Source organism: Nothoprocta perdicaria, unplaced genomic scaffold, assembly GCF_003342845.1.
Source record: "Nothoprocta perdicaria isolate Ctin4 unplaced genomic scaffold, notPer1 scaffold_80, whole genome shotgun sequence".
Taxonomy (NCBI): Eukaryota; Metazoa; Chordata; class Aves; order Tinamiformes; family Tinamidae; genus Nothoprocta; species Nothoprocta perdicaria.
This window is the reverse complement of record NW_020456088.1, coordinates 625,683-649,657: the sequence shown is the minus strand read 5'-3', so window position 1 is coordinate 649,657 and position 23,975 is coordinate 625,683. Positions and strand designations below refer to the sequence as shown.

Here is a 23,975-nt window from a genome sequence, read left to right as displayed (position 1 = left end):
ATTAATATAAAGAATTAATGCCTCCTTCCATTAAAGTGCCATTGCTAATTAGTGAAATACTTTTTAACACCGAACCGCAGTAATTTTAGCAGATTTAACAATTTCACACTTCGGGTATCTGGTAAAATACAAGAGAACCTGCTAAAATTAAAGACAATGCATCAATTCCACAGGCAAAAAGTAAGTCCAGACTTGGTGCGTTCACAGAGCTTCCACACCAAATACATTAGCAGCTGTAAAACCTTGCCTTTTATCTTGGTAAGTATTAGAAGGGGCAAGATTTAGAATGATTTTATATATATTAATGCATTATATGCGTATATATTGCATTTTAACAATAAATTCTGCATATACTATCTATGAAGACATATTAAAATGCATTCCCTTTGTGAGAGCAATGAATTACTCGGGCAGCGATGGCAGGACAGAACCTTGCAGCTCTTCCGTTCCACCCTCGTGCAGGCCGCCTATGCCCAAGGCCTCTCTCCAAAGCCACTGGTGACGGGACAAACTCATCTCAGACTGCAGACAACCCCTAAACCCGGTGCTGGACTCACCATCCCCTCAGGTGGCGTCTGCTTCTCCGGTATCTTCTGATCTCCAGCAGCCTCCTCTTCCGTGGGGCAGCCGCCCTCTGGTTTCTGACTCAGCAGAGAGGAGGATTTCTTGTTTTTCAGCAGGTGTTTCAGCAGCTCGTTCCCCGACTCGCCCTTTGCCGCAGGGACACTGCCTGGTTGTGTGGGGCTCTGCGCTGACGGGGCGGGATGTGACGGCGCCTTCTCCTCCTCCACCTTAACTCCACTTGGATTCTCCGCTCCGGGCTCGGGCTCCCCCGAGCACTGCTCCGTTTCGGCCTTCTCCAGTTTAACCTCCTGGGTGCTGCTGGGAGCATCCGCTGGGGCCTTCTCGGCCTCTGGATCGGCGCTCAAAGCGCCGCCCGGGGGCCTGCAGTCCAGCTCCGGAGAGGCCGGGCCCTCCGCCGGGCCCGGGAGCTCCGCTGCCTCCTGCTCATCCGGAGGCCGTGAGGGCTCGTTGGGGGTGTTAACCGCCAGGGTGGAGGCAGAATCAGAAACGGTTGGCGTTGATGGAGCGGTTATATCCGAATGCGGTGTTGACGGCGCTTTTAGTGACTCGGCGTCATCCTCCTTTTTCTTTTTTCGAGTCCTTTTCTTTTTCCCCTTCTCCTCTGGGATTATATCCGAGTACAGCTGTATAAGGGACTGGTTTGAGCCAGGGAAATTTGTTGCCTGGGGTGTGCTCGTGTCTGAGGCGCAGGAGGGGCCGCTGCCCAGCGCTGGGGTCGAAGGCAGCGCGGGAGCAAATGGAGGCCTGACTTGGGTCTGCGCAAAGGAGGCCCCGGGGAGACTCCCATGAGGTTGTTTAACAGCATGGAAACTGGGGGCTCCGCCAGGACCAGCAGGTGCCTCAGGCCCAAAAGCTGCAGCCCCCACTGCTCTCCGCTCGCTGCTTTGTATAAAGTTTGTGGCAGGGGGCGAGTTCACAGGCCCCTGCTGCAACATCTGTCCCATTTGCTGCTGCTGCTGCTGCTGCGGAGACTGCTGCAGAGGCCGAGGCGTTTGGATGAAATCACAGGGCAGCTCAGAGTTGAAGAAGGGTATCTGAGCCAGGGCTGCCCTGTTATTCAGCTCCGGCGCCATCATGCCGTGCTGCTCCAGCTCCATCCTCTGCTGCAGGGCCCGCTGCCGATCCACCTCCTGCATGAGCTGGATGCGCTGCCGCTCCTGCTGCTCCCGCAAGCGCTCCTTGCGCTCCCGCTCCTGGAAGCTCTCGCTGAAGGGGTTGTTGTCGTCGAACTCCACCCTGGGTGGCGGCGCCGTGGCCGCGGCGGCGGGGCCGGGCGCTGGGGCGGCGGGCGGCAGCGGGGCCATGGGTGGCTGCGGGGCTCCGGACTGCGGGAACCGCGCGGCGTTCAGGGGCAGGTGGCCGGCGGGGGCGCTCGGGGCCGGCCAGGCGGGCAGGCCGGGCACGCGGGGCGCGCCGGGCGCCTGGTGCGGCAGCGGCGCCGGCACCAAGGGGAAGCCGGGCTGGCCCATGGCGGGCGCCAGGGCGTGCGGGGCCAGCCCGCACTGCTGCTGCTGCTGCTGCTTGATCCGGTACTCCTCGATCAGCTCCGCGTGCTCCTTCTGCTGCTTGCGGATCTGCAATGACAGCGGCATTACTGGCCTCTCGCGGGGACTGCCCGCCCGGGGGCACAGTGCAGCCCCCTCAGCACTACGCATCCGCCAGGAAATGAAGCTTATGCAGGAAGAGCATTCTGAAGTTTTATTTTTTTCTCACTTTTTAAGGGTAAATGGCTGTGATCTAACTAGAAATACAACTCCCTTCCCTCCTCCCCCCCATTAAAAAACCATACATATTGATGGCTACACTACTGTCATCCAAATCAGCAGTAGGACAGCACCTGAAAGTCCCAGCTACCACGACTGCACTGCTAGAAATGACACAAACCTGAAACTGATCCTTGCCCTAAAGGCCTCTACCCCACACATGGGATAGCTCGAGTTGAGAACAGGCAGGGAAAAGGAATACACGGGAACAGCGACGGACACGGACACGGGTGACCTTCCAATGCCAGCTAGAAGTTTTAAAAGATGTAACTGAAAAGTTTTCAGGAAAACATCAAGGTACCTTTACATTTATTCAGAGGTGATGAGAACCCCTGAACATACAGCAGGGGAAAAAAACTAGAAGCAACCAAATGCTACTTCAAAAAATCTTAGGATGAAAATTCATTTAAAGATGAAAAATAAAGGAAACTTAATTATGGGACACAATATGAATCTGCACGACACGAAGCAGTTGTTATTCTGACTTTAGTTTAAGTCTAAAGTGAAATAAATAAAAAACAGAGATATACGTATGCGTACATATATATTTTTTCCCCACACGACAGAGACTGGTTAAAGTGAGTATTTTTGTATTTGTTTTATTTGTGATTTATCATGGAAGGGAAAGAAAAAGGAAGAAATGGAGCAGACCTAGTTCACGTGCATCCATTCTCTTCCACGTAGTGAGAGAAGACAGGATGAGGATCAGGGACCACTAAGGACTCCAGGCCAAGGGGCCTGCTGCCAAACTCTCCCCTGACCTTAATACAGGATAATTCTACAATATTTTAGTATTTGGCAGGTCTATTGGTTGCTGACAGTGAAGAGATTCCCCACTTGGACAATCAGGAGGCATCAGGCCAGGCAATGTGCAAGTGATGGCAGGAGGAAAAGAGCACTCGAAAATGCCGGCAAAATCGGAGATTGACCAGAACAGCCCCAGACTTAACTTTAATCTCAGTTACTAGAGTCATAGGTACTAGGTGCAGCAAGTGAAATTCCAACCGAATACAGGGAGAAAAAAAGTAATCCCACGTAGTGAAAAGTGATTATGCACTGGAATGCAGACCCAGGGAGGCTGAAAAATCTCTGCTCCTGGGAGACTTTCAGAACTTGACTGGACAAGGCCCTGAGAAATGTGATCTGTGCAGCTAGTCCAGCTTTGATCAGGAGGCAGAACTAGATGATCTCCAGATATTCCTTCCAACCAACACTATTCCAGGACACGGCAACAGGTAAAGCTCTGATGTTATGGGTCTAGGAACATGGCAGGTCATAGGACTCCAGTGATGTTGGAGATAGAGTGGAAAGAGATTGTCCAACAGTAATGTTTAACTGGCATCTAACCAAAATGTTCTGATTAAATGAGGACATCTGAAAAAGCCTCTTCTGGGATTCATTCAAGCTTGAAACCGAACCCTCCATGCTAAGAGTTTCCTTCTCCACCATCTGAATCTTTCATTTACGCTCCTCCTCGTATCTGCTCTGCTCCAGATAATCCTCCTGAACAATTTCCCCCTTCCCAAAACACAAACCCAGCTTTTTGTCCTAACTTTTGCTGTAGCATCTTCTCCTACGATTCCAGTGTCACCCAAAATCCAAAACAATGCTGTCACCCAGGCAAAATACAATAGGATGCGGTTTCCTCTAAACACACTCCATGGTATCTCACCATTTTACTTAACATTTTAACAGATTTAAAGGAAAGAGTCACACCAGTACAAGAGCTCAGTGTGAAGGTGATTAAGTTCCCCCTGCACGTAATCACGTACCTGCTCCAGCTGCTTTTGCACCATACTCTGCTGCTCGGTTACGTGTTTAAGCTGCTCTGCATCTTCCTCGGGGAACTCGCGGCCGGCTTTCTTGGCCGTTCGCTGCTTGGCCGAGAGGGCTTTTTTGGATTTTCTGTGTGCTCCAATTTGTTCCTCAAGGTACTTCTGTTGCATTTGGAGGAGCTGCTGGGTTTCTTGCAGCCACTCCTCGTATTGCTTTCTTTGTGAGTCATCTGGAGGCAGGGGAAATAAAGTATGATATGACCTCACCCTATAGAATCCAGCTTTTAAAGATGAAACCTAATAAGGTTCCTCTCTTATTTTGTGAACCTGCTAGTTAAGTTCAGCCAAATTTAACTGAGGAGTTGAGGTCTCAGAGATATTAAGTTCTTAAGAGAGTTATGGGTAAAGGGGAAAGAGATGCCAAACTGTTGCCTTTACTGAGAAAAAAAGCAGTTTTAACTTAGTCTCTAGTGAAGGGAAAGAAATTAAAGATATAAATTTACAGGAGATGAGGCCTAATTAATTTTAGCGCCCACAGAACGGTTTTGTACATTTATATCTGTTTTTGTTACATCTTCTAAACTCCAATCAAACTAAACTTGTAGCCATCCATTGGTGTGCATGAAAAAAAAGGCATTACTTAGCATCAGAAATGTATGTCAAGACCTACGTGACAGAACAAACAAATGAAAAACCCCAACAGCAAATACCATAAACCTCCAGCACTTCTGAGAGCAAACATGCAGGACAGTGGAGGAGAGCAGCCTCCCAAACCATGTAGGTATAAATTGCATAAATCTGCACCTCACTGCAGCTGAAAACAACTCACATCCCACTCTGTATCACAGAAACTGCAGCAGCAGGACTGCCAAAGCAGATGCATGAATCCTGCGTTCAGAAGTGCAATGAAACACTCCTTTCTAATCAGACTGCATTTGCAATTCCCTTTTGTTTGAGAGACATCTTAAAATTCTTAGGAAAAGAATAAAGACTAGAGGGGGAAAGAACTGCATTCTTTTTTAGAAATGGCTGAAAACTTGGACTGCACGAGATACTCCTGGTTAATCATTTTGAGAAGTATGAATTGAAATGCAAACTGCAAGTCAAAGCCACTGCAAGAAAATGAACTGGAAAATAAAGGAGCTTTTTACAACTTGTCTTCTGCACACAGGTAACTTTTTCTTGGTGCTGGTATTGAGCACCCGGTGCCTTTTTCCTTCCCACAGGGACACACACCCTAACACAGCCTGTAACTGGGATCTCATCCTTTCACCAGCAAGAAAAGCCCACTCGCTCCCAAGCCTCATGGCTCAGTGATCCATGGATTTCAGATCTTTTTCCTGGAGGCAAAATGATCACATCCAATAAAACTCTCAGCTCCACTGAGCTCCACTGGAGCAAGCGATGGGGCCTGGTGACAGCACCTCTGCTCCCACAGTAACGCTGCAGTGATAACCCGGATAACCAGGGCCAAGGCACAGGATTTCCCTTACAAAGAAGGTTTATCTCCTATAAGGAATAAAGGTGCCCGTGTGACAGGGTGATTTCCGTACAACTGTGTCTTCCTCATGCTCTGCTCCCTCCCACACTGTTAATTTTGCTGCTGTAGGGATGGTCACTGAGTCTAACGGCTCCAGGGAATCTCTCTGTGGGCTCCAGGGGCCACTGGCTTTTCCAGTGATCAATCTGGAGGAACTAATCGTGTCACCTGAAGTGACAATGGAGGGAAGCAGCTGCGGACGGGAGAAACAGGGAGGTGCAAATGGAAGCAGGGAAATATGCACAGCTCCAGATAAGAGCAACTGCTCCTGAAATGAGGAGCAGATGTGCTGCCGTGCCCAGAACCATCTCCTGCTCTGCCCCTACCGCAGCCAGGCCACTGCTGGGCACCATTTAAAACCTTACTGGAAATTAATAGAGAAAACAGGAGCCAGTTCCTCACTGCCTTTTAACATTGCTACTCCATTTCTGGAAAAGGTAAAATTACAAACATTAATAAAAATTCTACTAATAATTAGGAATTTGCATAGGACACAAAGTTTAAGCTGACAACAACGCCACACACAAAAAAATTGCTTCCTAAATAAAAGATTCTGACATTGTAGACTGTTATAGAATAATATAAATTCCTATATATATATATATATTATATAAATAATATAAATAATTTATAAACCTATTTTTAGGAATACTAAAATATAACAAAAGACAGGATTTTTTCTTAAGCCAGCAGTCAATTAATAGATACAATTACTGTTCTCACACAAACCCAAATAATGACATTTACTTTATTACTCTTTTTGATGAGCATCAGGAAACTCAGTTTTCTTCATTTTCTCTCTTTCCTTAGGTTATTTCAGGACACCTTTATAGACAAATTGTCAATATCATTTACTATGTGCCCTTTAATGAACTGGTGTCATAATGATGACATAGTGCAATTTTAGAAGAGTGAATTCGTCAAGCTAAGAAGATGTTTTTGGAAAAAAAAATCCATATATTGTCATTTTATTAAAAAAAAAATCATAGGACAAAACACCAACAGACAATAAATGATTCGATCTGTACTTACTGACAAAACCAGGACCAAAATTTGGAGGATTCGGCCTAGAAATCTGAGGTGCCAAATTCCCATCCTAGAAATTTCAGAGAAATACACAGACAAGGCAATTAAATGCTGATTCCATTTAAAAGAAACCCCGAATCAGTTAAGTTTCTGAGGCACTTGTGCAGCTGGCAGGCAGCTGCATTACCTGGGGGAGTGCCTGCTGCAGGTGAGTTTGCCCTTCGGTGCTCTGGGCTCCTGCCACTGGCTGCCCCATAAAGGGAAACCTATAGATACATAAAGAGAAGGAGAATTTGTGATCTTCATGACATTTTAGAAGACTGTCCAGCAAAACGAGCATTAACTGTTGTATGGCCCTCAAGAGATTTCCAACACAAGGTGCATCGTGAGAGGTGTCATTAATAATTAGTCAGTAGGCAAACAAGAAGAAATCAAAGGTGAGGCCACAGTAGAGCAGCAACGTTACGACCAGAGCATCCTACTGCTTTTCTTTTGGGAAATACTCCAGTATTAGCAAGGACAATGACTGACACACAGAACCTTCCCCCTCTTGAGCAGCAGTGGGCACTACCTACCTGTTCATGACCATCGGTGGCATCCCCAGGTTGCTCTGTGCCATTACTTTATTGATCCCCTTAAGAGCTACCATTTTTGCTTTCATTATAGGATCAGTAATTGCATCGAAGTCTATAAAAGAAAGAACAGTAAAAGTCCATTAAACGGCTGAGTATTCCATGATTTTACCCCAAATGGACTTGTTCAGATTTAATCTGTGTGTTCATTTCTGTGCTTTCAGTTGTCCCACGCAGCGTGGGATCAACATGATGGATGTTCCTCGTGAAGGACATTGAACCACGGTGCAAAGACAAGACAGGACAGACCTGATGGCCAGTGTAGCTACAACCAACAGCCCTGTAAAAGTTTCATATTTTCTGAATAACAACTGAATGACAGCACAGATTCTCAATCTCACTTCCCCATCTCCTGTGTTACAGTAAACAGGAAAGGGCTGTTTTTTTTAAATTCTTTTAGGAGGTGCAGAATTATTTGTGATGGGTTTGTGCCTTGCCTGGATTTCAGGCAAGTTAATAAAACAGCCTGCAATTACTCTCTTCCTTGAGCGACTTTGAGCACTGCAAAACAATGCAATAAAACCACCACAGACTGAAAATTAACAGGCTGAATATCAAGAACAACCTCTGTCCCTCCTCATTTAACTGTTTGCAAAGGCTCCAATTTACCCCATTTCATGAATGAGAAACTGGTGTGTAAAGAGAGTACGTGACACGGCTGAGGGGAGGGAAATTCAGCAGCGACACCGTGTTACCTTGATGCCAACAAGGCCACCAGGAGCTTTGCCCCGAGCTGGGAATCCCACTATGTGTTCAGTTCCCAGACGTCCATTAGACTTGTGTGTCAGGCTGCTTTCTGCCAGGCCAACTTCACACTCCATATAACTAGGCATTTCCTTTCACGCTATATATGCATGTACATATTAAGCTGATTTTTGAACCCCCAGCCACCCGACACGCACAGGGACCATCTACCTACCGATATTGGGGAAAAAAGGCTCAGAGCGCTGGCGGATCATGGCCTGCATCTGCCGCTGCTGCTGCTGCTCCTGCCTTTCTTGATCCAGAAGATCCTGCAGAAGCAGTGGCTGCTCCTCCAAGAGAAGGGGCCTCTCCCGGTTCTGCTGCTGGGCTAATGGCTGAGGCAGCATCAGCTGCTGGGGGCCGGACAGGCCACTCGGCCCAGGGCGACTCGTTACGGCCACGGTTTGAGCAGAGGTCTGGCCTGGCCCAAAGCTGTGATTAGGTGCTTGACCCTGCATAAAACCTGCGGTGGGTGACCCTTGGGAAAAATTAGGGTTTATTCTCGGCACCAGGGCCAAATTGGTATTTAATGGGTTTTCCAAGATTTGTCCAGCAGGTGTCATGAGCGGTTGTGGAATACCTGACGAATGGTTCATCTGTGCTGCTGGCAAGGACTGGGATGGAGACGCCAGCGCGCGGGCCTCGGAGCTCTCCGAGCTCTCCCCAGCCAGCAAGCTCGAGAGGACTGGCGTGGACCCCGAAATATTGCAGGAACTTGCAGGAACTCCCTGCCCCTGCAGCGGAGCAGATCCTGGAGCATCCGAGCTAGGCACAGCTGTTTCCTGACTAGGAATAACCGTAGCTTTGTCAGGGAATTCTGGGTTTGCTGGCTGCACAGGAGCCTTTTCTCCATCCTTCACCTCCGGCTCCGCAGTCTGTGGAGCACTTGCAGCTTCGTTATTTCCGTCACTTTTTTCAGCTTCGTTCTGCTTCTCCTCATGGGTGTTTGGAGAAAGCACTTCTGTTTTAATCTCACTTTCTGTAGCTGATTTCTTCTGTGGGGATGGAGTCTCAGAAGGGGCACCAATTTTGTCACCTTGCTCCTTCTGTTTTGGTTCTTCTGCCTTGCTCTGGAGATCCAGCTTGTCATCAATTGGGACACCAAGATCCAGCTCTTCATTAAACATTCCCTTCTTATCCCCCAGATCGAGTTCTGGGTCTGTATATGCAATTATATCAAATTCTCCAGATCTTAGAAGGTCGTCAAGGTGAGGATCATTCGTTTCCAAATTGTCTAAGGTATCTAACTCATCTCCTTTTCCATCCTCTGGATCTAGGTTCAGATTTTCCAGATCCTCGTCATCTAAATCCTTGACTTCAACCCCGTCGAGGTCTTTCACATCTAAATCTTTCACGGCGGGATCGTCAGGATCGAGCTTTTCTTCCAGCCCATCAGTTGGCTGGCTGGGAAGCTGTAAACTGGCCGATTCCTCACTCGGGGCAGACGTGGGCAGAGACGGTGCTGGGAAAGCGTCCGCGACCGGCGGGTGGCTCAGGGAGCGGATTACAAGCGCGGGCGGGTTGTCAGGATTGATCTGATCTTGCTGGGCCTGGGGCAAATGCTCCAAACCAGCCGCCACCTGCATCTGGCCAGAAGCACCTTGAGCACCGTGTCGCAGGGGGTCTGCCTGCCGCGGGCCCGGGAACTCCGGCCTCGGGATGAATCCCGCGTGCCGCTGGTGTGGCGCCGCATCCAGCGCGTTGGCCGCCGCGCTGAAGGGCAGCCTGGGGCGGCCGTCGGGAGCCCGGTGCCGCAGCTCGATGAACGCCTGGCCCAGGATGTTGTGCTGCTGAACCTGAATTCCCTGGGGAGGAAAGTGCTGGGGGATGCCGGCGGCGCTGCCGAGCTGCGCGGCGCTGGCTGCTCTGGGCATGTCGACAGACAGAGACCTTCTCAGCTGGGCCGCGACTCCAGGCCGCTGCATCGGCTGCTGAGGCCCCAGGAAGCGCTCCTGCCCCGAGGGGGGGCCGTGGCCACCGCCCGGAAACCCAAACCTAAAACAAAGGATTAAAGACTAAATTACCTTTTTTTTTTTTTTTTTTTTTAGGACCATCTAATCTGGTATCATTACTACACGAATATTCACCAAAATGCTTTACATGACATATTCCTTGAAGTCTTTTAAATAACAATGCTTACATTTAAAGAGGTTCTATGACTAAGATAATTGCTTCATGTTCAACAATTTGTTTCCAAGAAAATGGACAGAAAATTCTGAAAATGGACAGAAAATTCTGTGACAGTTAGGACTATCTTAATAAATAAACCATAGATTCATCTGAATAAGTGTAAAATACTGTTGTGCGTATTTACAAATTACTGAAAACCTAAATTTTTGAAAGGAATAATTCTCAAGACTACAAGATATAACAGTAACTCATTTTACAAAGCTTTGTTCAAAAAATGGCACAGACAGAAGTCACACGTTCATCACATAATCCTTATAAATGAAAAGAAAAATATTCCACTTACTCTGTATGAAGGCATCAAGGCCAGTCAGACTTTTCTGTTTTGTTTTTTAAATAAATGTTGAAAAATAACAGGTGACAAGACCTATTCCCTAAGTGTTGCGGTTTCTCTATTTTCATTTTTGAGTAATTCCCAGTGAAAGGCAGAGCACACAGTGCAGAACACACACTCTGTGTTACAGAAGCTTACAGGAATGCTTAGCTCACTGCACACAGTGACTTCAGTAACATTCCCAGCTACTGTAAACCACACAGGTGATTTTGCATCCAAAATCTGGTTATGTAGCAAATTCAGTAAGTTTAGAGCTACCACTGCAATACCTCGTTTTTAAGGGATCAAGGAGCTTACCTAAGCCCATGAGGTCTCATTCCCATGGCATTCATATCGCCTGCAAACTGGGGTCTATTGAACTGCCCTTCAACAGGGAATGGGCCACGTTGATCTTTTGGAAACACCGTGAACCTCGGTCCACCCGGAGGGACAACTGAGGCCCTAATATTCCCCGGATACGGAGGAGGAGGGCGGTTAAAAATCTGGTTTAAATTGTCTTGCTGCCAGTGCTGGAGAGGAGTTCCATGGGAAGCAGCTGCTGAATCCTGCAAGGCCTTTTCCTGCCGAACTGCATTCTTCTTCTGCTGCTGCTGTTGTAGAATAATTTCACGCAATTTCTGGCGCTGTTAAAAAATATATATATAAAATTACGGTGCTTGATATATTGCCAGCGTCGCTTTCCACTGGTAGAGCCTTCTGGAGGAAAGAAATCCCTCTCCATGTGGTATAAACCACCACAATCACCTTAGAAGTGAAAAGAGGGCTCAGAGGGTGCAAGGTTCTGATAACAAAAATTTTTACCTCCAGACCACTTGTTACAGGTGTACAAAATGGGTCCACCCTAGTAATTTACAAAAAACATTCTGTCAACTTTTCTATTGCAATAGTAAGAGTCATTTCACTGTATGAAACATGGATTCTGAGGGAGGAAGATGTCTGGAGGGACTCAGGAGAAAACTCAGCACAAGGTTTAAACTGCAGTTGCAGAATGTGCTCTGACTCTGCACAACAAATACTACGCATGTTTGTGCTCAAGTCACTTCCCATGGCTCTTGAGAGGCAAAGACTGAGCAGCTTTCCCATGCACAATGTAATTCCAAGCCTCAGCAAGAGCTTTTTGCCAATAATCATTGACAGAAACCTGGAGTGAACGAGGCTCCAGAACATCAACGACTAATGGCAGGATTCGCTTCAACATAATAGTCACCTAAAAAGCCCAGAGCTTCATCTAAAATCACTGCCTATTTTCTCTGTTTCAGTTGGTGGACAGGTCACTGACAACCAGCTCCACATTTTACTTAGGAGAGAAGTAATAACCCTTTCAAGCTGTTTCTCTCCTGCAAACAGAAGGGCTAAACTAGATCAGGCACCTACATTTTCAATGGCTTCAGCAATGGCTCTCACTTCACTTTGTTAATGTTTTTGTAAACATTACTGACTTTTTATATTCTATACACTCTGGTTCTATCCTGGAGGAACTAATGAACATAATGACTGAACAAAGATTCTCAGCTGTGTTTAATGCCAAGTAATTCTGAATATATAAAAAACCCTCCAGGAAATTCTTTCGTGTTTGCAATTTTCAGCCATCAGCTTCAACAGCCTGCTCACCTGTCTTAATTTCTCAGTGTCTGCTTGAGACATATTCATGGTATTCTGGGTATCTGTGACTCCAGTGGTGGGTGCTGAGCCAGGAACCTGGGAAACTTTGGGAAACTGCTGCGCTTGCGAACTCATGGGAGAGCTGGCAGATGCACTGAAGCCGCCCTCGGAGCCCGGCCGGGGCTGCTCCGCGGGGTCATGGGCCAGCTGAGCAGCTCCAAAGGATTCTGGCTGAGGTCTCGGAGTCAGTGGTGGCTGCTCGTAAGGGTCACGCGCCGGAGCAGCTGGGCCGTGGCTGAACGAATCCGTTATTGCAGGTCCTGCCGGTCTGGGAGCTTGAGAACACGGGTCTGCCGGCCTGACAAAAGTGCCCTGCAGCCTGTTCTGTGGGCTCTGCAGGAAAGGGTCTCTGCTTGGCATCAGCCCTGGTCTCGGCATTGCGGGTCTGTTGAAACTTTCTGGAGCTCCCGGTCTCGGAGTCGCTGGTTGGTGGGAATAGGGGTCACTGGGAACTGGCCGGGGAGTCCCAGGAGGCTGGGCGTATGGATCAGAGTGTCGCTGATTTGCCGAGGGCTGGGCAAATAAATCTGCTGCCTGAGCAGGCCTTGGTGTCGGCGGCTGCTGCATATAGGGATCAACGGCGGCAGGTCGAGGAGTTCCCGGGGGCTGCGCGTAGGGATCGGCCACGGGCCGGGGAGTCCCCGGAGGCTGGGAATAGGGGTCCTGAGAAGCCGGCCTTGGAAGAGGCCCGGATTGCGGGAAAGAATCGCTCTGGGGTCGCATTATCCTAGGTGGATGGGTAAAAGGCTCTTTTATTGCAGGGTGGGGAGTGAGGGGAGGCTGGTTATACGGATCACTAGGCTGATTATGGGAAAAGCTATCGACCGGCCGCGGGGTCAAAGGAGGCCGCTCGTAGGGATCGACGGCAACGCGCCTCGGTGTGGCCGGCATCGATCCGTAAGGATCCTGCGGGGACTGAGGTGGGCGCAGAGGGGTTTTGAAGGGCCCAGGGCTACCATCAACGGGGGTGGGAGTCAATGGGGGCCGGGCATAAGCATCAGAAGCCACCCTCTGCCTCGGGAACCCCTCCGTCCTGGGAGCCGGCTTGGTGAAAGGATCACTGCTCCCGACCGCCAGAGGCCCCTTCCCTGCCTGCTCCAGAACTGCGGGAGACCTCGGCACTACCAGGGGTTTGGAGAACTGATCCGCTGCCACGACCGGCCGGGGGGTGTCTGGGGGCTTTGCATAGGGATCGCTGCTTCCCGGAGATGATGAGCAGGAATCTCTGACGGGGGAGGGCCGGCTTCCCGACGGCTCCGGCCCTTGCATGGGCCTGGCTACGGATGCCTGCGCTGCACAGGCGTCCAACTGAGCGACGGGATTTCTTCTAACGAAGTTTTGGTTAATAGGTGCTGGTCTAGGTGTTCCCACCATCTTAGCGTATGGATCCATTGGAGAAGGAGGCCTTGGGTTTGTGGAAGCGGGAGAAAATAGCTGCTGGGGTGATGTCTGAGGCGCCTGGGAGAGTGAATCATGCGCTGGGATGCGGCTTGGAGTGGGAGGTGGGGCTTGTGGCTTTAGGAACACGTCATCTGAGGGTGTTGCAGGTAGCTGCTGCTTTGGGAAGAGCTCCTTGTGGAATGTCTGCTGTGCGGGAGACCCGCTGCCACTGCCTGCCTGAGGTGTCAAGGGGCTCTGCATCCCGCTGCTCGGCGTGTCCGGGCCAGACTGCCCCAGCAGCTGCTGGGACCCAAACTGCTGCTGCTGCTGCTGTTGCTGCTGCTGCTGCTGCTGCTCGTTTTTCACCTGCTCCAGTTTCTGCGTGGCCTCTATCTTGGCTTGCTGCTTACTCTTCTGTCGCATTTGCTGTTGTAAAATGACGAGGGAAAAAGTTACACATTTAAGTCCAGGGTGCACAGTCTTTCTGATGACTGAAAATGAATTAATAATCAAAACTTTGGGACACGTTAATGACCTACTAAGAAAAATTTCAGATCCTAAATGTAACGGGAGCAGAGGGCATGACTATTTGTAAAGTTAAATTAACCTGACATACTCACTTGGCCTAGGAAGGAGCATTTCCCAGGTTGCTTAAAGAGCAGCAGTGCTTTCCAACCTTATGCACTGAAGAAAAAATACTGACAGATGCAGCAGGGCTGAAATGGGCTCCAAGGGAGCCACATATATATGTTCCAGCCTAATTAAAAGCAATGGAGTTTGCAGGACAAGGTTACTGCAATATATGGTATATACATTATTGCAATAGTTGGTCATAAAGAGAAAGAACAATGCATTTGTGTAACAGGTTCATAACCAGGATTTCTAAAGCAAGTTTTCTAACATTCACAAATGGCTTTTCTTTCCAAAAGTGTCCATATTTGTCCTATGTAAAACCTTGGAATAACCTTGGAACCCTTCTATAAAGAAAGAGTAAAAATGATTTCATTATGACAGAAAAAAAACTCAATACAGTAAAAAGCAGCAATAAAAAAAAATACTCTAAAAGCAACACACCTGTCTGAATTTCCACTCCTGCTCATGTTCTGATTCCCTCTGTTTTAATGGATCTTTAAAGAGGTCGGAGTCAATACGAGAGCCTGGATCAATGCTATCCTGTTGCTGTTGCCTTTTCATGGAGTCATTTGACATCTGCACTTTATTGATGCGCAAAGCAGCTCTGTTATCTCTTGCTTTTTGCTGGGGGAAAGAGAAAAACACGTAGTTTGCCTTGTAAAGTGAGAGCTACCTAGATGAAAATCGACACATTTAAGCAGGCAGCATCTTGTAAATACTACATGGAAGGAATCAACCAACTGAATGTGGTGGTAAATGATATGGGCTTGAATAATAAGCAGAATAATGATGTTGCCTCAATAATAGAAAGAAAACAACTGGAATGGTTTTCAAGTGTCAAGGGGAGCGATCAGGAACTCTGCGGTTTGAGTCTCCTTTTCCTATAATGAATTTGAGGTGCTTATCTATCCTCCTGATTTTTTCACAGAAGTAACGAGCCTTTCATTTAAGCAGTAGTTGCTGGTATTGGTAAGCTCTCACTTATCAACATACACCACAGTCAAATTTCTTAGCTAATGATATTTCAGTGTGGACAATGTGGATCTTTAACAGGAAGAGCTTCAATAGAGCACAAAGGCTGCGAATTGGATCAGAGAGGTTTTGGAATTAATGGTGCAGTTTGAGACAGCTAAGACAAGCGTTCTTCTCTGCCTTAGGTGTGCAGGAGGAGAATGTTTTAAAGGAAAAACTGGGAGTCCCTTATGCTCCTCACAACATGGAAAATAGATAAAAGCATTTGGAGCTTGGAGTTCAATTACAAAGGCACTCTTGCAGACAGCAAACTTTCAGAAAATCTAGAACTTAATGTACTAAAAAAATATTCTACAGATGAAATGCATGTTGTCAAAAGCACAAGAATGCAGGTGGCAGTTGTTCTTACCACATATGGAGCCCTTTCCTGCGAGCTTGCTTTCCTCCACAGCTTAGCAATCTGCTTCACTCTTGTAGCCCAGTCTGTAACCAAAAAAGTGTTGATGTATAAAACAGACTTGTCAGAGTCTTGCATTAACTCTTTCAAATAAAGATCCGCAACCTGCTGCAGAGCACTTAAATCCATCCCATCCCTCACTCACTCACCAGGGAATTCTTCCTTTAGGTTAGGGAAGTTGATATTTGTGTAGAGAACAGGTGCTACCGTTGCCATTTCACCCAGTGCTTCTTCTTTTTCCCACTTCAGGGTGCTCCTTTGAGCATTGGACATTGTGTCGCCTTCAGCTTCCAAAGGTGGAGCTGATGGTGCCCAAGAACTGTTTGGATCACCCACCATGGGATTGAATGCTGGATTCTTATCCCTGAGAAATCAGAGAAGAGCTCAGTTTTACAGACTGATTTCTTTCACTACACAGAAAGAATTATCCAAGTAATTATTTTTGCTTGCTATTTCTGTAGTCAAGAGGCTGTATTGTACACAGAAACAATAGTTTTTGTACTGGTCGTTAAGAACTAAATATTTATAACACTAAAAACACTACAATATCAATAACAACAACAATCCCCAGTTAATAAATGCTAAACAATGATTTACCTGGTATCAGTATACGGTTGCTGTGTGATAGGAGAGAAAGTGCCCAGCCCTCCTCCAGGAGTCAAAGCCGTGTGAGGGAGATGGGGGTTAGGACCAATCAGACCATTCATTAGTGGGACTCTTGAAAAGGCATTATCTCCTAGGAAGAAAAAGATTAAGTTATTGTTTTAAAGGGTAGTGCTTTTGAGCGAGAGAAATGTGAAGTCAGTGAAGAGATGTCTCATCTAATGATAAAATAGCTACTTTAAAAATTGATAATACTAACCTTAAATTTTTGGATAATATTTGAAACCAATTTACTTAGGTTCCCTACAGATTTAGGAGATTGTTTTCTACAGTACCACATCCAAGTAAAGATTTTTTTTCTTGTCTAGCAAGTAAGTTTTTATTTTAATGGTTTCTCAGCATTTTCCAACTAACCCACGTTATGGGGCCACATTTTATATTCAGGTGTCTCTTGGTCTGTAACATTTGTTATAACCAGATCCACTGCTAGCCAAAGAACATAAAAATCCAAGCTGTCAAGCAACAAGCACGGAGATGGTTGTCCTCAGTCCATGCAGAATTATTATTAACCACCTGAATTCAAAATTTCCTCTTCTGAGACTGCAATGCACAAAAGTAAGCCTCGTTATCTGCTAACTCCATAATCTGCAACCAATGAAACAGATAAATCCAGTAAAATGAGCATCAGCATCGTAATTAAATGTCGAGCCGAGCAATATTAGGGCCAAAAATTTTATCTGATTAAAATATTAGGCAAATGTGACAAAGGCAGATCTACGCCAGCAGATGGTCTTTGCAGATGTTCCTACACAGAATCAACACTGACCTTTGAATCTCTGTCACTTAAGGAAGATTATAATTGAGTTCCCAATATTTTCCTAAAAACATAGTAGCAGTTCAGAAATTTGACAGACTTGCAGGAAAACACTGTAATTCACTCATGTTTTAGGTGACTATTTCCTGACCTAGAGGCTACGATCTAGGTAGATGATTTCAGAAGCATCTAAGGAGAATATGCCTTATTGTAACAGGTAAATAGATGACACATGGTAACTGTGAAAACCTGGCAAGAGATAGGCTGCAGAGCCAAACCTCTGATCTGTGCAGTAGAATCCCATGTTTCTCTGAGAACAGAAAGCCTTCATTTCATTGTAATTACTGAAACTTGATACAGGCTTTTTTGCAGCCTGATACAAGCCATTATTGAGGCGTTTATCTCCTGAAAACATGTGGATCATTACTCCATAACTGAACTAAATCATCAGCCTAAAGCCTAGCAATCGTGACCGTTCCCACAGGGAGAAACTTCAACAATCCTACAGAGCTCAGAGGCTGAAGTTATCTGCACACAGGCAAAAGAATGGCAAACAGGCAGTGATATCTCTATTATCTTTTGTTTTAAACCACCTAATTATTTGCTTTAAACTCTTCTCATGTCTAGGGCTTTTTGAAGTCCGCTATAATGGAAATACATAAAATTAGGAAAAAAATATTTTTTTTATATATATATATTTATATACATATATATACACACACATATATATGTACGTTGTGTGTTTATCATTTTTTTTTAATTGATGACATTCAATTTACATACTAGGTTCTGTCCTCCTCGTAACAGGATGGGCATTTCTTTACCTGAGCTCAGGCAAAACTCACCATAAGTAATGTCTGGTGAGAAAAGCATGCAGTTAATTATGCTACACCTATACACTCCTATACACACTCCTCTACTGGTAACAATAAATAAATTCAGTCTACTCAATGCTTCCAATATAAAGGTAACAATGTGCTAGTAGTGAGAAATAGAATAAGGGTCAATTTTCCAGATGTATTTCAAAATTATTTAGTCTATCCTCTCTGCTACTTGAACAGGATTAATCAACATTACCTTTAATTCTTAAAGGAAATTTAGACTCAGCAACTCATTGTTGGGCTGAGTCTTTCCAGGAGGTGTTCAGAGGTAACGTTAAAAGTAATGGCAATAGAAGGCACATACTTCATCACAGACAACTTTCCAGAATGAGAAATATCAGCTCAAATCATAGCTCCAGTATGTCATAAAACTGCAAACTATCCCTTTCTACTGTCAATATTTACATGCACAGTCCATGCTACTCCACGAGAGCAGGGGCAGAAAGTCAAGTTCACCCCACTTTCATAGCTCCATTAAAAGACGAGCAACTTCCTTGACGAGGCTGCTGCTTCTTATTAAAGACAGAAACGTACCCTGAGCGTGCAAGGGCATGAGCTGGGGAGGAGGTGGAGGCTGTGGCAAAGGAGCTGGCTGGGTGGTTGCTGGGCTCAGTACAGCTGTGAACAGATCTTCAACATCCTTGCCTCCTAGCTCTGCAAAAACACCAGGCGTGAGGGCGCTGGCCTCAATGGGAAGCCACGTTTTGTAACAGACACAGAGATCCGAGCACATACCTGGAATTTTGTACAATTTGCCAAGAATAGCACCTGGGTAAAGTAAAAATAACACAGAATGAGCAATTAGGAAAAAAAAAAGCCACAACATTAATTCTGTAACTTGATGTAAATAGGTATGTTACAATACAGAGAGTAGTTTTGAGGAAAACGCAGTGTCTACTTAAGTTTTCTAGAAAAGCAAAGTGAAGGACAAACAAATTACCATCTGTGACCATTTTGTCTAGTTCTGGGCTGAGGATTCCATCTAATTGCTCTTCACTCAATGGTCGTGAACTCTGGGGGACATTTGGCTGAGGCAGAGAAGAAGGATCATCAGAGATGGGACCAATATCTAGTCCAGCTGAAGGAGGAAAGAATATGCAGTGAGATATAAATAATAAAGCCTACTGACCCAGAACAAAGAGCAGAACACAAAATTTCATTATTTTGTTTTTGCTAGAGCTCAACTGTCAACTAAACTAAGACTTCCTAAAATTTTTAAAAAACAACACATTCACTAGAAAAAGTAAACGGAGGAAATAAAATACCTCCCTGTTTGTTCTACTGTTTAATGAATGCTTAATTAATGAAATAAAACTGGAAGAAGGGGAAGAATTTGTTGTAGATGACTGAACTCAGAGCTGTTTTCAAGGGTGCAGTTTTCAGTATATACTTCCACTACACCTTTTTTTCCCCACATTTCAAAACCCATCCCGCCAGCAGCCAGTTCGGTTCATCCTGGTGTGCTTGAGTTTTACGCAGATGCCCTTTAATTGAACATCTACTAATTGTCAACGTGTTCTCAATATCTACTAGTAATAGCAGTTTCCATCACGAAAACGACTGCTGAATTCTACATTACATCAAAGTGATTTGTGGATGCTGAGGAAATATAATCAAATTTTATAACATCCTTTACAAGTCCATAAACCTCTCAAAAGTGAAATAGCTTTGAAAAAGCTCTACAGACTTTATTTTTTAAAAAGATATTTCAATATTAAATACCAAAGAAACCCAACTTTAAAATAATGAAACATGCCATTCTACTCATCAACCTGTGCTTAACATAAAGAAGTGATGAATCATCATCCAGTGGTAACAAAAAGATCGATGTCGACCGCTTTATCCATGCTTTAATATTCACACTGTTAAAATTAACGTACAAAGGATACCACTACTATAAATGCTACACACTACTACTATAGCTAATACTAACAATAAGGGTGACAGCAAGAAAATGCATGGTTCTCCATCATGAAACACACAAAAAACTCAGAAAGATTTTTAAAAACTGTATGCAACACTTTATGGAGACTTTATTCTCTTTAAGGTGCAGAGTGCAAGACTTTGTAAGTTGTGTTAGACTCAAAAGAGTACAGGAAGAGTGGGAAATGAGAGCACAAATTAGTGACACAGTAAAGGAACTAGTTTCTATGCATGCAGTTCTTTCAGCTAGGAGCACGAGGAAAGATCACTACTTCTAACCATGGATCATCCATCGTTTAGTTTCTTACCAAATGGGGAGGGTGAGTTCTCAACCTGGAAAGTGCATAAATCAAGACCTACAGGACCCAAACCAGATAAAATGGATGATTATAACACGAAAACAAACAAATAAAAAAGTAAAGAAAAAGCTGCATGCTGAAAAGGCTACGCAGGTATGATAGACAACAGAAGCTGTTTTTATTCTCTTAAGCAGCAAAGCAAAGAGCTAAGTAAAATAAAATGTTGGAAAGGTTTTGTTTGTTTTTGCAGTAGAAGACAAAGTCCCTCTCACACTTAGGTACTCTTAAGGTATGAAAATTATTTCTGATATCACCTAGGGCATAACCTGTAGATTTAACTCAGTATCTCCCTCTGTAATAAAGAGAAAAAAAAGAAAACAAATGACAGAGAGACCTTACAAACATACATACCCGAATGATCTCCAGACTTTACCAAATCATCCGAAAGAATTCCAAGAATATCATCATCGGTGTTCAAGACCTCGGAAAGATCAGCTAGGGGGTCATCGGTGCTACCTGCTGGAAAGGAAACAAATGACAATCAAACAATCATGACATTTACACGTTAACAGAGCACTCTGGAGACCTACCATAGGTTGAGCTGTACATTGAAATATACCTCTGCCAAGCAGCAGGTCCTTGTGGACATGCTGCAAGGGACGTGGAGAGGAGCGACTGCGCCACGGTCACCAGGGAGCACTGCAGCTACGGGCACATTCTTAACCTGCTGGGCAATGTCTCAAGCTCAGGAAATGTGACTTAGCTGGAGGGAGAGAGGGAGGGCTGGCTGCAAGGACAAACTCCACCTGCTCCAACTCCGAAGCGCTAAAAACCAAGGGCAGTGAATACAGAAGTCAACACGGGTGTTTTGTAAAAGAATTTACCAGTCATGGTAAATAGCAGGAAATACTTAAAAATAAGACACCTGTCCTGGAACTACTTCCCTTACCAGCACTGTCTTTCTTAAACACATGAAGCAATCAGGTAAGTATACTCTGATATAGATATATAGGTAAATATACCTAAATATAGATAAATATATAAAAGGTATAATTAAAAATATATCCTGATATGCAAGTAAAAATGTAACAGTAAGAAGGAGCACGGAAGCAACTGGAGTTGCTTTTAATGCTGTTTTTAAGATCAGAAGAAAATCCTGAAGAAATGAGAATGCCCAGAGGTAGGAATGTGATGTGTGGCTGTAATCTAGGAAAAATCAGCCCAGTCCTGGCGAGAACTCATTGAATATTGAATAATAAATCTGGATGTGATTATCTGCTTGACCTCCTATCCATTAGCAAGAAGTTTTGGGGTTGTTAAAAGTCATATTCATGAGTCACCTAGTTTTAGAAGATTTTTTCTTTGACAAATAAATAGAAGTTTAGAAAAGTCTTTTCAGAAAAACTGCAGTCTATGATGACTACATGAAAACTTCAGTGAAAAACAATTAAATATGAAGAGATGCAAATATGCAATCAAACAAAGGAATTAATAGAAGTAATACAGGACATGTGGTGGAAAGCCAGTGTGGACAGAGTAAAAAGTGACCAGAAAGCCAAAGGATGAGACGTTTCCTACACAAATGGCTCTTTCTCACTGTTACTGCCCAGGTTCCCCAGGAAAGCATTTCTAGCTTAATCCTGGCTAATTTAGAGCCCTGGAGCCAGTGATTTATTTGCATCATGGGGCTACCTCCAAGCTCCTACACTTTGCCATCATTTCAAACGTCTTTCTATTGTCTCTCAGAGCCCTTTTACCTTCTACCGAGTTAAAGTGAGAAGGATTTAGCAGATTTTCTTCACTTACTGCTTTTATCTTTCATTTTTTCCTTTGTAATATAGATATAAAATAACATACAGAATACATATATACTAAAAATGATACCATTCTAATTAATTAATGCTTTATCTAGGTGGGTCAGTGTGTCCCTGCAGACTAGTCCATTTGCATGTACAGCAAGAAGAGGACAAATATGAATATTAGAAGTAGAACTTTAAAATCCTAAAAAGCATATAATAGATAAGTAGATAAATAAAGAGCTAGTTGGTGGGAAGAAAACACACGATGGGAGCACGAAGACTAAATTAGCAGCCTTTAATTCTTCTGTAATTTTGTCATCTATCACAGTGTTTTCCTCCTCAGACATCAGGAATGTGCTTAAGTCCAGTCCCAAATAATTCAATTTCTAATTTCTAATTCAAATTTCTAATTTGAATGTAAATATATGGTGTAAGGAGCTAGGAAATGGCTTAGGTGAAAAGATATTGCTGCACAGTTTACCACCTGTGGTTATTATCTGGTCATGAATAAATTCAGGCTGCAAATTAAGAGGCTCCAAACTACTAGAGCAATCAGATTCAGTGAGGACCTTCTGATGAGATTAGCAGGTTGGGAAAGAGCTGATGGCTTTTAGGATGGAGCTTGTTCGTTCTGTAAAGACTGAGTTTTGGTGACAGCAGCAGGCTAAACTATGATATGCACGTCTCACAAAAGATTTTTACTCTAAAGTATATTTTTAATCTTCTTCTTCTTTTTTTTTGGCCAGTTCTAATTCAATATGTGCTAAGTATTTTCTTGGAATTAAGCAAATCACTTCAACCAGCTGCTTCAGATGAGAAGCAATAGTGGGCTGGCATGTGGTGCCAAACAAATAGCCTGGTGTTGCTCGGCTCTGGCAGCATAGAGCTCCAGACCAATACAAAGCTAAAAAGGCAATAACTTTAACATTTAACACCATTACCAACACCTTCAGCTTTACTAAGGAGCCACGGGGAGCTGGGGTGCTCCAGGGAGCACGGACTGCCACTCTCCTCTAGCCTTCTCTTCTAAATGACTTTAGGGTTTGCTCCTATGTAGGCTGTTCTGCAACACCGTGCCACTGATGTGTGGAAAAACAGATGAGTGTTGGAAGCGAAAACGGTCAGAGACCAGCACTGCTCCCCTCCGGCTCACCTTGATCCCAGTTACTAGTAATTGTCAGAGACAAATGACTCAAGAACTTGTCTTTGGGAATCACCAGTCTCAATGTGCCACCGAAATGCTGGGCCAAGTCACCAGGAGAGGCCCAAAGATGACACTTGTTTCTCCAGCTCTCCTACATATGTTTTGAAAAGTAAAGTAGATATAGTGAAGTCCCCTTAAGATACAGGGGAGCTCTTGCAAGATGAACAAGTCTATTATCTAGCTCTTAATCCTGGGATTAAATAACTGGATTTTCCATGGGAAGAGCCTCTTCCTTGTGGGGAAGGCCTTAAGCATGGATTCTCACAGGAGGCAGCATCCCCTTTACCAAGCAGCACTGCAGGAAAATAACACGGTCACTAACACCACTATAGCCTCCCTTCTGCTCCAGACATCAGCATCTCCAGAGCTCAAAAAATGGAAAGAAAAGTCTCAATAATGTGACCGCTTGATTAGCATTTGTCTAAAAATATAATGCTAAATTATATTGACCACTTGATTAGCATTTGTCTAAAAATATAAAGCACTCAGTGACACCAGAAGCAACCAAAACCTGTTTTCTGGCTCCTGTCTTTTGGACACTAAGTTTATGTATCTGCTGCTTTATAAATGCAAACACAGTAATGAAACAGAAGATGGGTTATTTAGAGGTTATGTTATCTGAAGAGGGATATCTATCAGCAAGAGGTGTACAACTGCACGCTTTCAAAACACAGGCCAAATTTACATTCACTTTCAAGCAGCGGGCAAATAGAAGATTACATTAAAACCACAGTTGTACATCTCAAACCCTCCTTATGCTGA

General features: G+C 44.8%; 1 protein-coding gene across 1 annotated transcript in view; it reads right to left on the bottom strand.

Annotated features, from left to right (window-relative positions):
* Positions 1 to 23,975, bottom strand: part of KMT2C (lysine methyltransferase 2C) — a 164,518-nt gene that overhangs the window by 16,788 nt on the left and 123,755 nt on the right. Inside the window, exons 27-43 of the mRNA XM_026051932.1 lie at positions 20,622 to 20,726; positions 20,220 to 20,267; positions 18,929 to 19,066; positions 18,724 to 18,756; positions 18,523 to 18,642; positions 16,288 to 16,426; positions 15,840 to 16,054; positions 15,643 to 15,716; positions 14,703 to 14,885; positions 12,198 to 14,054; positions 10,884 to 11,209; positions 8,241 to 10,060; positions 7,265 to 7,376; positions 6,877 to 6,955; positions 6,696 to 6,759; positions 4,121 to 4,353; positions 558 to 2,159 (exon numbers count right to left, since the gene is read on the bottom strand). Of these exons, the coding sequence (XP_025907717.1) occupies positions 558 to 2,159; positions 4,121 to 4,353; positions 6,696 to 6,759; positions 6,877 to 6,955; positions 7,265 to 7,376; positions 8,241 to 10,060; positions 10,884 to 11,209; positions 12,198 to 14,054; positions 14,703 to 14,885; positions 15,643 to 15,716; positions 15,840 to 16,054; positions 16,288 to 16,426; positions 18,523 to 18,642; positions 18,724 to 18,756; positions 18,929 to 19,066; positions 20,220 to 20,267; positions 20,622 to 20,726 (7,148 nt within the window). The remainder of the gene's footprint in view (positions 1 to 557; positions 2,160 to 4,120; positions 4,354 to 6,695; positions 6,760 to 6,876; positions 6,956 to 7,264; positions 7,377 to 8,240; positions 10,061 to 10,883; positions 11,210 to 12,197; positions 14,055 to 14,702; positions 14,886 to 15,642; positions 15,717 to 15,839; positions 16,055 to 16,287; positions 16,427 to 18,522; positions 18,643 to 18,723; positions 18,757 to 18,928; positions 19,067 to 20,219; positions 20,268 to 20,621; positions 20,727 to 23,975) is intronic.